The sequence below is a fragment of the Salvelinus fontinalis genome, chromosome 3 (genome assembly GCF_029448725.1).
Source record: "Salvelinus fontinalis isolate EN_2023a chromosome 3, ASM2944872v1, whole genome shotgun sequence".
Taxonomy (NCBI): domain Eukaryota; kingdom Metazoa; phylum Chordata; class Actinopteri; order Salmoniformes; family Salmonidae; genus Salvelinus; species Salvelinus fontinalis.
In genome coordinates, this window is record NC_074667.1 from 45459637 (window position 1) to 45476065 (window position 16429).

The window sequence follows — 16429 nt, forward strand, 5'->3', positions numbered from 1 at the left end:
GAAAGGTTGCTAGATCGAATCCCCGAGCTGACAAGGTAAAAATCTGTCGTTCTGCCCCTGAACAAGGCAGTTAACCCACTATTTCTAGGCCGTCATTGTAAATAAGAATTTGTTCTTAACTGACATGCCTAGTTAAATAAAGGTGTAAATATATATATTTGTGTTAACAAAATCTTGCTTTGCACATGCGAAGGGATTTGGTTAGGCAATTCCTCACTACATAGCAATTGCAGGAATCAGATCAAATTGTAATTCCAGTAAGAGTCATGTGGTCCCTCCAGCCAAATCCCTGGTGGTGTCAGCTGTCTCGTCTCATCTGATCATTTTCCCATCTGCCGTTGCGTGGCCTGCTAACCTCTGACCCCTGGAGGAAACGTCCTTGCTGCCTGCGAATCAGATTCCCTTATTGTCACTACCTCCTTCCCTCCAGCCCCTCACACACCACACAAGACCGCACCGCATCAGGATTCACTCCTGTCTGTTTTATCCCTAGACTGTGGCTACAGCTATCACTCTGCCCATGTTAAAGGTTAGTGAAGTCACACTCACAGTAGGGATCTCCACTCAGACTCTTTTTGTTTGTTTTGGCTTTATTTAGTAGCTCCAAGTGTTTTATTTTAATTTTATACTGTATTTTCTCTTCCACATAAGGGCTATTAATTAATACCCTACGGAGACTGTAGCGCAGTGTCGTTTTTTGTCACAACAGGGGCGGCTCCTTGTGCGCTGTGACGTTCTCTGTACCTGGTACCACAAGAAAAATGTCACGTGCCATATCATTCCTTGCATAGCCATGGTGGCATGGTTGCGTAGGCAATTAAACTTGCTTGGTTCCTTAATCTGATCTATAGGCTATACATCAAAGTAACCTATTTTGCATTGATAAGTAAATATAATCTCAGTGATTGTTCAAACAAATCAAACAACATTGTAGCCATATTAGAATCCCCCCAAAAGGTATTTTGTTTAGAAGAAATAACTATTTATTCCAGGCTATTGGTAAAAAGAACTGTGAGATGTGCTTTTTCTATGTGACCAAAACAGGATGACATTCTAGTTTTTAAATAGGTTGAAGCAGCATACCAAATTGGCATAATGTTGTAGGTTACACCGGCAAGTATACGAATATTTGCCAGGGCATTTTATTTCATTCTAAATCTGATTATTTCACATGTGAGAATATGCCGATGTGGGAAGCTAATCAACTTCAAAATAACCTCCAATTTCAAGATTGCTGTCTCGGTTTAGATTGACATTAAATAAGCAGCCTATTTTGCATTGATAACCAAATATAATCTCAGCGACTGTTCAAACAATAAGCCGAACAACATTGTAGCCTTATTAGAATCCCCCCAAAAAGTATATTGTTTAGAAGTGATACATTTATTCTAGTTTATTTGGAAACTTAAACAGATTTGTTCTTCTCTTTTTTACATTATATTTTTAAATATGAGAGTGAATACATTGAAGCAGCTTATCAAATTGGCATAATGTTGTAGGTTACATCGGCAAGTATAAAAATATTTGCTAGGGCATATTATTTCATTATACACCAGATTATGGGAAACTAAAAGGCTACGTAGTTTGCAGTGTTTATCCAACTTGCTAGCAAGGGAAGACATTTACATTTTAGTCATTTAGCAGATGATCTTATCCAGAGCGAGTTAGTTAGTGCATTCATCTTTAAAATAGCAAGGAGGGACAACCAGGTATCAGTCATAGTAAGTACATTTTACCTCAATAAAGAAGCTATGTTGTTAATACATTGATCCATTGATGCATCTGGCAACATGATTTAGACTTTAACAAGACAAGAGACTCTGAATTTGCTTTCATAACAAATGAGAAGACGACGAGAACCTCTGTCGCCCTGTTGTGAAGGCTGCTATTTGGGAGTCTGGACCTGCGAGGTATCATGTTACCAAAAGGTGCACATTTACTCTAAACAATCTGACTCCACCCAGTACACGCGTAGATCTGCGCGCTTTAAGTGTGGAAACCTATAGCAGACCCTCGTTATGCTGTGTAGCTGCTGTCTCCAGTTCCACTGTTATAAAATGTATTGAGAGGAGTGTTGGTTTTGGCGGGAAGCCAGGGGAGACTAGGGCCCCTGCAGGCAAGGAAAGAGAGGGGGAGCTGGATTGAGGGGAGGAGGGCGGGATTTGGGGAATGACTACAAAGTGTCAGAGGGGAAAGAAGAAAGCCAGGCGTTCTATTTCCCTGAAATCATGTGACCAGTGTGTGTGCCTCTAAGACCCAACAAACTGCCTGAGCAGGTTACTGAGCTCTTCTATCTGTCTGGCATTTCCCCTCTCCCTCTTTTCATTCTCCTCATCACTCCATCATAGCAGTCATTGATGAAATCAAAGTTTATTTGTCACATGCACAGGATACAGGGTGTAAACAGTACAGTGAAATGCTTACTTGCAAGGTCTCAGCAGTGCAGTACACTTGATCAAAATATTAACAAATGAATAATAAAAAGTAGTGATGTTGGAAATATATACACAATAAGAATATACTGTGAAAGTGAATGCAACCTGATTAACATCAGTCATGACCCGTGATCACATGGTAACCCTATCAGGAAATAGAAAGACCGGGCTGTCCCTGGTTAAGGGGCTGTTTAAGTAAACTAGGCCTAGATGTGAGACAGTACATTTCAGGAATTTATTTTCAGCTGTCATGATTGACCTATAAAGTTAGTAATAGATTCTAAAATTAACTTTGAAATTGGTGCCTTGAGTAAAATGGAAATGGGCCATGATCATGATCATTCCTAGAGTTTGAGTTTTGGAAATCCATGTTGGGATTTCCCTTTGACACATACATGCTCCCTGGTAAAGGTACACAGTGTACTCTTGAAGATGAGGCTTTAGGGAGGGGGGCCAGCAGTGTCGGGGATGGGGAAACATTGGCTAAAAACCTGCTAAAGGAACTAGAGAACAAAGATGTGATAAACTTGCGATGTTTGAATTGAAAGACTTGAATGGTTTTGCAAGATTTGTTAGCCGTAGTCTGTTTAAAACAGTGCATTAATGTCCCAAAGCATGTGAATGTGTGCTGCTCCTGCTGCTGTAGAGGTTGTTGATGCCCCCACCTTTTACCCGTTTTGGCCTTAAGTTGACACTTTTTCAGAATTTTCCTTAATATGACGCGTCCCAGGTTCTCTCGGGTTCAGCCATCCCTGGATGACCGCATCTTCCCCACACAGCCCGGTGTCGCTGCCATCTATAGCGTGAGTACATACCCTGCACCACACACACACATTCCTACTGCACCACAGACACATACGCTCATACCACACACACTAGTTGTGAACCTCACAAGCATACCTCAACCACATCTCACAGGTCTGATGCACTGTCTGTTTAGTTCTGACATAAAATCTAGAAAACGAAAGCCTGGTGTGTGTGTGCGTGTAATGTATGACAGAAACGGATGGGAGATCACTTCTCAACCTGACCTCAGCCTGCAGCTGGAAAGATGTAGCTGTCACCTCTGCAACATAGTGATTCATAATAACCGTCAGCATCATCACCCACCTACCCCCTGCTGTGTGTGTGTGTGTGTGTGTTGCCCTCACTTCACCACCCTTGGGGTTTGTTAGCAGTCTGGAAGGCTCTGCTCTGCTGCTGAGGAGAGGGATGCTTTCTGGACTCTCCCTCCCCCACCCCGACTGTCACATTGCCTGTCAGTGGAGTCAGTCACTGGCAGAGACTCCTCCTCTGGCAACAGAAGTCAGATTAGCTGCTTTATCCTGGGTCAACCAGCGGAAATGGGCCACACAGAGAGATGCTAGGGAGAGTAAACCAGTGTTAAGAGGAAAAACAGTGATGTTGTCGTATAACAAACAGAATAGTATTGCCTCTACCGCACAGAGGTTCCTGTGCAGAAGCAGCAGCGATGTAGGCACCACAAAGCCCAGGGGAGCGGAGGTGCGCCGGCCGGCCTGCCTGCTGCCTGCATTATCTGCTGTGCCAGGCTTGCTGCAGCAGCAACACCTGCAGTGGGTTACAGCTCACAGTACAGTACATCACAGTGGCAGGGCATGGGGATGGTACAGCACAAAGCACACTGCCTGCAAAGGGAGAGGGCAGCACTCTACAGCCAGGGCCGGGCCTGATTCTGCACAGCAGGGCACAACACACTTCATGTCCAGTATAGGTCTGCTCCTCTGCACAAAGACACAGGAGTTAATCCCTGCCGTAGCACCTTATTTACATTCCTGAGCAGGTCTAATGACCTGTGGAATCCTGTGCGTGTGTGACTGTGAACATCCCTGGGTGAATCTTTGCCAAAATTATACCGCTTCAACACACTAATATATACCGGATATCATTTAACTCAGCACACACACAAGCATATACCCTCTATTTTCCTATGTCTTCAGTGACTCCATTTCATTTTGGAATCATCTGATGTCCTCTATCTTGCTCTGTGTGCTGTAGGTACCGAGGCACCCTGGTCCTCCCTACACAGCTCACGACTACACAAAGGGACACCCTAACTTGGCGGGCACGCCGCCAGGACATGCCCACTCGCAGGCGCTCTCTCAGGTATCATTACCCACAGCTACCCCATATCGCTACCCTAAGGGCTGGGAGGCAGGTGGAGTGGTGAGTGTAGCCGAGTCTCCGCCGTCATCCTCTCTGCGTCTGACCATTGGTCTGTCCGTCCGTCTGCCTGCCTCTGTGTTTGTCTGTATTTCTCTCTCTAACATCTTTATCAAAATGCCTGTTGCGGCGTGCTTCTTGTGTGAGTTAAATTGATTAAATACACTGAGTGCCTGTTGATTGGTCGGATGTTGTGTTTTTTTTTTTTTTTTCTATATGTTCTGTACTGTTTGTCAATAGTCCAAGAGAAGACCATTTGTCTTAATGATCTGAATTCCACAGGACATCAGCAACTTCGACTGCTGCGGCGCTCTCTTATTTTCTCTGCTCTCCATAAGAGGCTGCTAAAGGGGTCATCAATTTGTCACTGAGACAGCAAGTCAATTATATTGCCTTTGCTGTGATTTGCTAGTTTCTCCTACTGGCTTGGAAGTGCACACGGGTGCACACTGTGTGTGTGTGTGTGTGTGTGTGTGTGTGTGTGTGTGTGTGTGTGTGTGTGTGTGTGTACACATGTGTACACACACACACACACACTTGTTTGCAATTCCAGACTGAGTCAGCCTTTGCAGAAGGTATGTGTTGAAAGGGTTCCCATGACCCTGTGTGTTCACCATGGTCACCCCAGCCCACACATTGCCTCGGTCTGAAGGAGCTGCTCTCTGGCCTAATAAGTGTCTGCAGCCGGTGGCACAACTAATTATCCCAGCTACATAGCCACACCACCAGCCACTCACAAGGGCAAGAAGTGCTGCTTTAATTCCCTACGATGCACACGTGTAGTGATGCGACACAGGGGCTGGTGTTATAAAAGCTCCTTGGAGATGTACAGTCGTGGCCAAAAGTTTTGAGAATGGCACAAATATACATTATCACAAAGTCTGCTGCCTCAGTTTGTATGATGGCAATTTGCATATACTCCAGAATGTTATGAAGAGTGATCAGATGAATTGCAATTAATTGCAAAGACCCTCTTTGCCATGCAAATTAACTGAATCCCCCAAAAAACATTGCATTTCAGCTCTGCCACAAAAGGACCAGCTGACATGTCAGTGATTCTCTCGTTAACACAGGTGTGAGTGTTGACGGGGACAAGGCTGGAGATCACTCAGTCATGCTGATTGAGTTCGAATAACAGACTGGAAGCTTCAAAAGGAGGGTTGTACTTGGAATCATTGTTCTTCCTCTGTCAACCATGGTTACCTGCAAGGAAACATGTGCCATCATCATTGCTTTCCACAAAAAGGGCTTCACAGGCAAGGATATTGCTGCCAGTTAGATTGCACCAAAATCAACCATTTATCGGATCATCAAGAACTTCAAGGAGAGCGGTTCAATTGCTGTGAAGAAGGCTTCAGGGTGCCCAAGAAAGTCCAGCAAGCGCCAGGACTGTCTCCTAAAGTTGATTCAGCTGCGGGATCGGGGCACCACCAGTACAGAGCTTGCTCAGGAATGGCAGCAGGCAGGTGTGAGTGCATCTGCACGCACAGTGAGGCGAAGACTTTTGGAGGATGGCCTGGTGTCAAGAAGGGCAGCAAAGAAGCCACTTCTCTCCAGGAAAAATATCAGACTGATATTCTGCAAAAGGTACAGGGATTGGACTGCTGAGGACTGGGGTAAAGTCATTTTCTCTGATGAATCCATTTTACGATTGTTTGGGGCATCCGGAAAAAAGCTTGTCCGGAGAAGACAAGGTGAGCGCTACCATCAGTCCTGTGTCATGCCAACAGTAAAGCATCCTGAGACCATTCATGTGTGGGGTTGCTTCTCAGCCAAGGGAGTGGGCTCACTCACAATTTTGCCTAAGAACACAGCCATGAATAAAGAATGGTACCAACACAACACAACTTCACAACACAACTTCTCCCAACCATCCAGGAACAGTTTGGTGACAAACAGAACATTGGGGAACAAAACATTGATATTTTGGGTCCATGGCCAGGAAACTCGCCAGACCTTAATCCCATTGAGAACTTGTGGTCAATCCTCAAGGCGGGTGGACAAAGAAAACCCCACAAATTCTGACAAACTCCAAGCAATGATTATGCAAGAATGGGATGACATCAGTCAGAATGTGGCCCAGAAGTTAATTGACAGCATGCCAGGGCGGATTGCAGAGGTCTTGAAAAAGAAGTGTCAACACTGCAAATATTGACTCTTTGCATCAACTTCATGTAATTGTCAATAAAATCCTTTGACACCTATGAAATGCTTGTAATTATACTTCAGTATTCCATAGTAACATCTGACAAAAATATCTAAAGACACTGAAGCAGCAAACTTTGTGGAAATTAATATTTGTGTCATTCTCAAAACCTTTGGCCACGACTGTAGTCTAGCACAAGATATCCCCATATTTAGCTCTCAGGGCTAACCCCTGCAGAAAGTACAAGATAGGCTATGACATTGGTCTTGTTCAGTGTTTAACTAGACTACTACTATAGATTTACCATGCTAGCACTGTCCGTTATTCTCCATTGCTGAGGAGAGCAACAGTTTGGTTGGTCTAAATAATTGTGAACTCAGGTAAAATGCCCAAACTGATGAGTCATCCAATCTCTTCTTAGCTTGTTCTTAACTACCATTTTCCATCTCGCTTTCCTTTTTCTCTGTCCTAAATACGTCCTCCTCTCCTTTCCTCTCTTTTCTACATCCATCCCTCTGTCTCTCCCCTATGACAGTCTCCATACACCACTGGACAGAATTCTGGCTCAGCACCTCTAGTGTACTCTCCTCAGACGCAGCAAATGAACACGCAACCGCAGAGTCGCCCGGTAAGTGCCTGTTCTCTCTCTCTGCGTCATTTGTATGTATTATGACTGGTGTGCTTTGGGAAACCCAGACAGATCATGTTTCATTTTGATTGGCCTGGAGGGGTACGGTGTCGTCTGAGGTAGTGATCGACATGATCTGGGTTCAATAATGATAAGTCTTGATGACGTGTCTGTCAGGCAGTCCTCTACACACTCTCTGGCATCTGCTGTGTCTGAGATGCTTTCCAGTTTTGAGTTATCTAATAGTTGTTGATAATCATTCCTGTAAATGTTGTAATCATTTTGTGTTACCTAATTTTAGATTGTCATAATGCATTTATTCAGTGTGCCAATGACTTTAAGATGATATACTTAAAGTATTGTACTGTTCTATCTGCACTTTCAATGTAGTCATCCATGCCCAGCCCCAGCCCCAGCCCCCCTGTCATGTGGAACCACCAGGTCTGCATCATCTCCTCTAATGGCAGTAAACATGACAACGTGGCAGCTCTACTGCTCTCTGTGGTTTTGTATTACCGTGCCTCAGTGTTCCCCTTTATTGTTCATCTTGTCTCTTTGTTACTGTCCTCTCTGCTTTGCCATCGCTGCCTCACACTCTCTTTCTGCCGGACCTCACACCTTCTCCCCCATCAGTTTGCGACGGGCCCTCGACCAACCCACCATCAGGTAACTTACCCCATTTCGTCTGTCCTCGTCTGTTTTCCCTCAGCTAGAGCTGCTTCGTGCACTTTACCACACTACTGTTATTGGTTGGCAAAGAGCTTCTGCTCTCGGTGGAAATAGGCCCTGTTTATATAGGATGTGTCCCTTAAGTCAGTGTTTCCCAACTCCATTCCTCAAGTACATTTTGGCTTCCCAGTAGATTACGTAGATCAAATGGCGATGGAGTATGTTGCCACTGCGCAATGAGAATAGCCTATGCAGCTGGCAACACCTCAAACATTTTGACACATTTACGCCGACGTGACCCCAATATTCCTACCACCGGAGAAAGACAGAAATGCCCAAAAAAACTCTGCATTCAAGCATCCCTTCTCAGCTGGTTCAGACCGGGCCAAAGGAATTACAATAGAGAGAGGTATGTTTATGGCCACGGAAATGCGCCCCTTCTCGTGGTTGAGAAGAATAGAGGTTTCAACACTTCGTGAAAGTGCTCGAGCCATGTTATAAACCCTCTCGCACCCATTTCAGAAAATAGGCAGTACCCGCTCTATATAAGCAAGCTAAACCCAAAGTTGTCAATGAATTGGCCAATGCGCACCCTGTGTTGACTTACTACAGATGGATGGACCTCCAGGGCTACACAGAGATACTTAACCATGAAAGCCCATCACATTATCCCAGACTGGGAAATGAGCTACAGACATTCCCCGTTTGAGTGCCACACAAGTGTGCATATTTTTCTTTTTGTAAGAATACATTATAGCATAGGCCTATACAATATCTGAGCCATGTTTATTCATTGACAACTTCGGGTTTAACTTGCTTATATAGAGCGGGTACTGCCTGATTTCACATGCATATTCCACTATATTTTAGTGTTGGTGAGTAATTGTGAAAATACAAAGTGTTGGTATTCCTGATTTGTGCTCTTATCAGGCATTATGACTCATGATCATGTATGGAATCAGGAATAACAGTAGGTTGTATTTTCTTAAATAAACAAAAATTAACTGCAGTAACTTTTGCATTTCATTTTCCCGCTGTACCGAAACCGAACCGTCACCCCAAAACCGCAATACGTACCGAACCGTGTTTTTGGTGAACCGTTACACCCCTAGTGTTAGGGGTACTTGAGGACAGGAGTTGGGAAACACTGCCCTAAGTTAATGAGAATATATGGCTCCCCTTCCCGCCTGCCTTCCACCCAGGCATGCAACAGTCTGATTGTGTTTGTCAACAACCATTCTCTTGATTTTTGCCACATTGTTTTTAAAGGCATATCCAAGAAGACTGTTGCCTTTCTGCCAGTCGAGCAAGGATGCTAGATGTTTGCCATACTATAGTGATGACTATCTTTTCTTCTCATGTTGTGGACTTGCTAGTCAAGCTGTTGATCAGACTTAGTGTCAACAAGTGTGGTACTGCGCCAACATTTTGGAAATATCTTGTCCTGTTTTCTGACGTTGGCATACTTTATGTACTCGATTCTTCTCCTTTTAAAGAGGGTTGAACTGCATTTTTAGATTATCTGATGATTTAGATGCTTGATATGAATGTGATTGCATGTTTTGTTTGTGAATTGTGTGTGTGTGTGAGAGCATAACTATGTGATCCTGGGCACAGAAACGGAGCCCGTAGAGTCTTCCTGGTGTCTCCCTGTCTGAGAAGCAGATGCCATTTAAAGACACTGGGTCCCACAGGCAGACAGGCGCACCCCCACCCCGTCCGTAACTTGTTGTCCAACATTCTCACCTTCTGGATCATTCTGTGTTGGTCATTTTGACAGACTATTAATAGTCAGCCTCCTATGTCAGTCAGGCTCAGTGTGTCTGAATCTGAACTGTTTACTGGCACAGAGTACACAGTACATGCCCTGTCACATACTGGCTCTGCTCTGTGCTGGCACTGGCCTCTCTTGTGCCGCCACGGAAGTGGAGTCGGAAAGCAGATGAAGCAGAACTAAAGGGCTATTATACGGCCAGAGAAAATGGGCCTTGTCTCTGATATAAATTGCAATCCCCACACACAAAATGGTTACATAGTGATCTCATTCGGACTTCTCAGTGTTACTCTTGATTTCTCTTTTCTAAAGGAACTTCAGTCGTTTGCTCTTTATTGCTCTTTAAGAATGCAAACCAAGAGGTCAGACATAAGCATAAAGTTGTTGTTTGGTTGGACAACATTAGTTGTAGCCTCTATCTCCACTTTAGAGACATCCAAGTAAATTGTATCAGTATTGGTTTTGAGCTGGTGTTTACTGTGAGCGGTTTTCTTCCAGTTATTCTAGTAAGAGTTCAAATTCAGCCATGGAATGGTCAGATATTAGCATCAACATTTTGCATCTTGCATTAACATTTAACTTGCACAATTGAGGCCATGTCATCGTGCTCTGTTAGAAATGAGCAGAGCTATCATTGTTGTCACTCCCTGATAGTAACAACAAGCTCATGTCTGCCAGCTAAATTTGAGCAAAATCCTAGTTGGTCTACCGTGCATGTTGCCAGAGCAAAGCAAACTGAAAGGGAAGAAAAAGGAGCGTTCCCATCAGGATTGACTCGGACTCCCGCCTCCCTCTCTGTCTTCACTCCGTGGTGTTGGGAATAGTACTGCGGTCACACCTGGTGAGCCTGGCTGAGTTTAGGTGAATGGTAGAAGCTAGATAGAAAGACCTCTGTGATGTCACATAACTCCAGAGGGTAGGTCCTGGCTCGCAGCGTTCCACACCCTGTCTGTGTTACTAAGTCATTGCTGTCGGCTCCTCACTGGGACTGAGAACTACCCAGTTGGCAAAAGGGCCCACCGGCTGCATAATGTTGCGGTTTGTGCGTGTGTGTGTTGTGAATGATTGCCCGCTGTGTTGGGCTCCACACTCATCAGTGCAGTCTCCCATTGGCTTTTCTCTCTTTCTTGCTTCAATGTTCAAGGGAGGATTCAGGCCCATCCAGGTAATAATGACTCTTATCATAACTCTCTGTAGATGCATGGCATGAGGAACACTCCTACCTACCACCTACTGGTCCTAACATTTAACCTTTAACCCCAGAGCCCTCCTGTGGCCATTATCTTCACTACTTCACTTCAAGTAGAAAACGCCCCCCCCCCCAACATAACAATCTAAGACCACCGCACTCATTCTCATGCTGTCGTCTTTTCTTTAACAAACAAAGCCTTTTTTAAATAATTCTATCATTTTGATCCATTCTTCTTTCCTCATCTTTGCTTAGTTTGGCTGAACTGCATGCAGAATATTAGAACTGTTAACTCTTCCTTTTAGAGCTGATAACTCTTCCTCCCCCCATTTTATTTATATTTGTTGTAATTTTTACCCACCTTCTCCCCAATTTCATGATAACGATCTTGTCTCGTGAGCCTAGTAAAGGCCCCCCCCAGCCAAACCCTCCCCTAACCCAGAGACGCTGGGCCAATTGTGCGCCACCCTATGGGACTTGTGGTCCCCCCAAATTTTTTACAATAAAAATAACCTGATTTTACAGGAAGTTTGTGTACACTTCAGGGTACCTGAATCTCTGAATTATTGGAAGTTGAGTCAACTGTGTGGTAAACTTGAGCTCTAGTCGTTAGGATGTCGGCCACAGCTGTTGTTAAGAGTCTTTCATCTTGCCCAGAGTACGTTGATTGCTGCATAAAATGTTATGAGTTCCCCCAAAAGAGCCTGGCAGCACAGAGCCTCCCATTGATTGTAATATTTAGTCTCCTGCAAACAGCACAACTTCTGCAGTCATGAGAACATTTTCATGATTCTGTGTTTTATGATGCGTGAAGAGCTGTCTCCAAATCGTAAACACAATCTATACACAGAACAATAATACACTGTATCCCCAGTTTGTCTACATTAGCTATAGCATAAACAGTAACAATTTATCTTAGAGCACTTCCCTTTCCAAATGTGACTGTTGTAGACACTGCATTGTAAAGGCCATTTGGTTGCATATAGAGTCAGCATTTGTGGTGTGTAACAGTGTGTGTGGCTGCGGAGATAGGCGAGTAGGTACAGGTGTTCCTGGTTGGTGGTGGACTCTGGCAGCATGGCACAGTGCTCTCCAAAGCCCTGTTGTAACAGCACAGCAGGTTTGGAGGCAGAGGTGGCTGGTAGACCGCTGTGTTTTGAGACCTTTCACAACCTCCATCTCTCTGATGAGAGGGCTGAGTGAACCCAGCTGGAGGGGTCAGGAGTCCTATGAGTGTGCTATGGGTTTAATGCTGCCTGGGGAAAGATGTGCTCTGACTGTTTCAGTTTCTCTCTGTAGACCAGAACAGAGTGATGGAGTGGAAGTGCCATCCACCTGGTCCTCTGAGATGATGCTTTCTGTCCCTTAGGCCTTAGTGGCTATTCTCTCAGAGCCCCTGCATCCCCAAAGCTGAAATGAGACCGCACAGGACAGGCATGAAGAGATAACACTGCTGTTGGGACAGTTGTGGATCCTCTCTTGCTCTGGGACTAACTTTTGCCACATTTATTATCTTTGTGTGTGTCAGTTTTTCCAGAGGGCTCAGATGCAGACAGCGCGGCCAACCATCCCCACCAACGCTCCCTCTATGCGGCCCTGCTCTCAGAACCCCACATCGGCGGTGTACCCCCCCAACCAGCCCACCATGATGATGATGGCCCCCATGCCTTTCCCTTCCCCACAGGCTGCCCAGTACTATATCCCACAGGTGAGACTGACTGACCAGGCTGCTGCTACTCTCCAGTAGGCATTCCTCTCCTATTGTCCCACACTGCCTTTAACCTTTTGTTCTATTCTATCCCCTCCGTTCGTCTCTGCAGTATCGCCACAGTACGCCCTATGTGGGGCCGCCCCAGCAGTTTTCAGTGCAGCCGCCAGGGTCTGGCACCTTCTATCCTGGCCCTGGCCCAGGGGAGTACCCTGCTCAGTACGGTAAGTCTCAGCCAAGCACGTGTGTGTGTGTGTGTGTGTGTGTGTGTGTGTGTGTGTGTGTGTATATAGCCAAGCACATGTGTATGTATGTATGTATGTATACATACATACATACATACATACATACATACATACATACATACATACATACATACAGTGGGGAGAACAAGTATTTGATACACTACCGATTTTGCATGTTTTTAAAAAAAAAATCATACAATGTGATTTTCTGGATTTTTGTTTTAGATTCCGTCTTACAGTTGAAGTGTACCTATGATAAAAAATTACAGACCTCTACATGCTTTGTAAGTAGGAAAACCTGCAAAATCGGCAGTGTATCAAATACTTGTTCTCCCCACTGTGTGTGTATATATATATATCACAAAAGTGAGTACACCCCTCACATTTTTGTAAATATTTGAGTATATCTTTTCATGTAACAACACTTTGGGCCCAATTTGGACATTTTCACTTAGGGGTGTACTCACTTTTGTTGCCAGTAGTTTAGACATTAATGGCTGTGTGTTGAGTTATTTTGAGGGGACAGCAAATTTACACTGTTATACAAGCTGTACACTCACTACTTTATATTGTAGCAAAGTGTCATTTCTTCAGTGTTGTCACATGAAAGATATACTCAAATATTTACAAAAATGTGAGTGGTGTACTCACTTTTGTGATATACTGTATGTATGTATGTGTGTGTGTATATATATATATATATATATATATATATATATATATATATATATATATATATATATATATATATATATATATGAGGTCGACCGATTTTAGATTTTTCAACGCCGATACCAATTATTGGAGGACCAAAAAAGCCGATACGGATTAAAAAAAAAAAATAATAATAATAAAACTTGTTTTTTTTTGTTGTAATAATGACAATTACAACAATACTGAATGAACACTTATTTTAACTTAATGCATCAATAAAATCAATTTAGCCTCAAATAAATAATGAAACATGTTCAATTTGGTTTAAATAATGCAAAAACAAAGTGTTGGAGAAGAAAGTAAAAGTGCAATATGTGCCATTTAAGAAAGCTAACGTTTAAGCTCCTTGCTCAGAACATGAGAACATATGAAAGCTGGTGGTTCCTTTTAACATGAGTCTTCAATATTCCCAGGTAAGAAGTTTTAGGTTGTAGTTATTATAGGAATTATAGGACTATTTCTCTCTCTACCATTTGTATTTCATATACCTTTGACCATTGGATGTTCTTATAGGTACTTTAGTATTGCCAGTGTAACAGTATAGCTTCCGTCCCTCTCCTCGCTCCTACCTGGGCTTGAACCAGGAACACATCGACAACAGCCACTCTCGAAGCAGCGTTACCCATGCAGAGCAAGGGGAACAACCATTCCAAGTCTCAGAGCGAGTGACGTTTGAAATGCTATTAGCGCGCACCCCGCTAACTAACTAGCCAATTTACATCGGTTACACCAGCCTAATCTCGGGAGTTGATAGGCTTGAAGTCATAAACAGCTGCTGGCAAACGCACGAAAGTGCTGTTTGAATGAATGCTTACGAGCCTGTTGGTGCCTACCACCGCTCAGGCAGACTGCTCTATCAAATCATAGACTTAGTTATAACATAATAACATACAGAAATACGAGCCGTAGGTCATTAATATGGTCGAATCCGGAAACTATCATCTCCGAAAACAAGACGTTTATTCTTTCAGTGAAATACAGAACCGTTACGTATTTTATCTAACTGGTGGCATCCATAAGTCTAAATATTCCTGTTACATTGCACAACCTTCAATGTTATGTCATAATTACGTAAAATTCTGGCAAATTAGTTCGCAATGAGCCAGGCGGCCCAAACTGTTGCATATACACTGACTCTGCGTGCAATGAACGCAAGAGAAGTGACACACTTTCACCTGGTTAATATTGCCTGCTAACCTGTATTTCTTTTAGCTAAATATGCAGGTTTAAAAATATATACTTCTGTGTATTGATTTTAAGAAAGGCATTGATGTTTATGGTTAGGTACACATTGGAGCAACGACAGTCCTTTTTCACGAATACGCACCGCATCGATTATATGCAACGCAGGACAGGCTAGATAAACTAGTAATATCCTCAACCATGTGTAGTTAACTAGTGATTATGATTGATTGATTGTTTTTTATAAGATAAGTTTAATGCTAGCAACTTACCTTGGCTTACTGCATTCGCGTAACAGGCAGGCTCCTCGTGGAGTGCAATGTAAAGCAGGTGGTTAGAGCGTTGGACTAGTTAACTGTAAGGTTGCAAGATTGAATCCCTGAGCTGACAAGGTTGTTCTGCCCCTGAACAATGCAGTTAACCCACCATTCCTAGGCCGTCATTTAAAATGAGAATGTGTTCTTAAATAACTTGCCTAGTTAAATAAAGATTATATAAAGCTGTAAAAAGAAAAAACGTCCAAATCGGTGTCCAAAAATACCGGCCATTCCGATTAATCGGTCGACCTCATATATTCACTGCTTTAAAAAATAAAGGGAACACTTAAACAACACAATGTAACTCCAAGTCAATCACACTTCTGTGAAATCAAACTGTCCACTTAGGAAGCAACACTGATTGACAATACATTTCACATGCTGTTGTGCAAATGGAATAGACAAAAGGTGGAAATTATAGGCAATTAGCAAGACACCCCCAAAAAAGGAGTGATTCTGCAGGTGGTGACCACAGACCACTTCTCAGTTCCTATGCTTCCTGGCTGATGTTTTGGTCACTTTTGAATGCTGGCGGTGCTCTCACTCTAGGGGTAGCATGAGACGGAGTCTACAACCCACACAAGTGGCTCAGGTAGTGCAGTTCATCCAGGATGGCGCATCAATGCGAGCTGTGGCAAAAAGGTTTGCTGTGTCTGTCAGCGTAGTGTCCAGAGCATGGAGGCGCTACCAGGAGACAGGCCAGTACATCAGGAGACGTGGAGGAGGCCGTAGGAGGGCAACAACCCAGCAGCAGGACCGCTACCTCCGCCTTTGTGCAAGGAGGTGCACTGCCAGCGCCCTGCAAAATGACCTCCAGCAGGCCACAAATGTGCATTTGTGTTGCTTCCTAAGTGGACAGTTTGATTTCACAGAAGTGTGATTGACTTGGAGTTACATTGTGTTGTTTAAGTGTTCCCTTTATTTTTTTGAGCAGTGTATATATATATACTGTACTCTGCTTACCCTTTTCTTTGTCCTCCCTGACAAAGCTCCTGGACCTCAATACTATCCAGGACAGCAGGTGTACCCCCCCTCACCCTCCATCATAGTGCCTACACCGCAGCAACCTCCACCAGCCAAGCGTGAGAAGAAACCAGTGAGTATCTCAGCACGCTGCCGTCTCCACACAGACACACATATGCCATGGTCTACCAAACATTTTCCTATCATACACTCCCCATGTATGTAAGCATACACATACAGATACACACACTAGTAGATGCCATCTGCTCAGTTACACA

At 43.8% G+C, this 16429-nt stretch overlaps 1 protein-coding gene across 18 annotated transcripts in view; it reads left to right on the forward strand.

Annotated features, from left to right (window-relative positions):
• Nucleotides 1–16429, forward strand: part of LOC129850215 (eukaryotic translation initiation factor 4 gamma 3-like) — a 65836-nt gene that overhangs the window by 14826 nt on the left and 34581 nt on the right. For 7 of the 18 annotated variants that reach the window (XM_055916731.1, XM_055916736.1, XM_055916733.1 and 4 more), the window contains exons 2-10: nt 3139–3238; nt 4452–4619; nt 7298–7390; nt 7781–7831; nt 8024–8056; nt 10978–10998; nt 12551–12730; nt 12843–12954; nt 16178–16284. In XM_055916731.1, the coding sequence (XP_055772706.1) occupies nt 3139–3238; nt 4452–4619; nt 7298–7390; nt 7781–7831; nt 8024–8056; nt 10978–10998; nt 12551–12730; nt 12843–12954; nt 16178–16284 (865 nt within the window). The remainder of the gene's footprint in view (nt 1–3138; nt 3239–4451; nt 4620–7297; nt 7391–7780; nt 7832–8023; nt 8057–10977; nt 10999–12550; nt 12731–12842; nt 12955–16177; nt 16285–16429) is intronic. The other 11 variants (XM_055916759.1, XM_055916791.1, XM_055916773.1 and 8 more) reach the window with 7 other exon arrangements.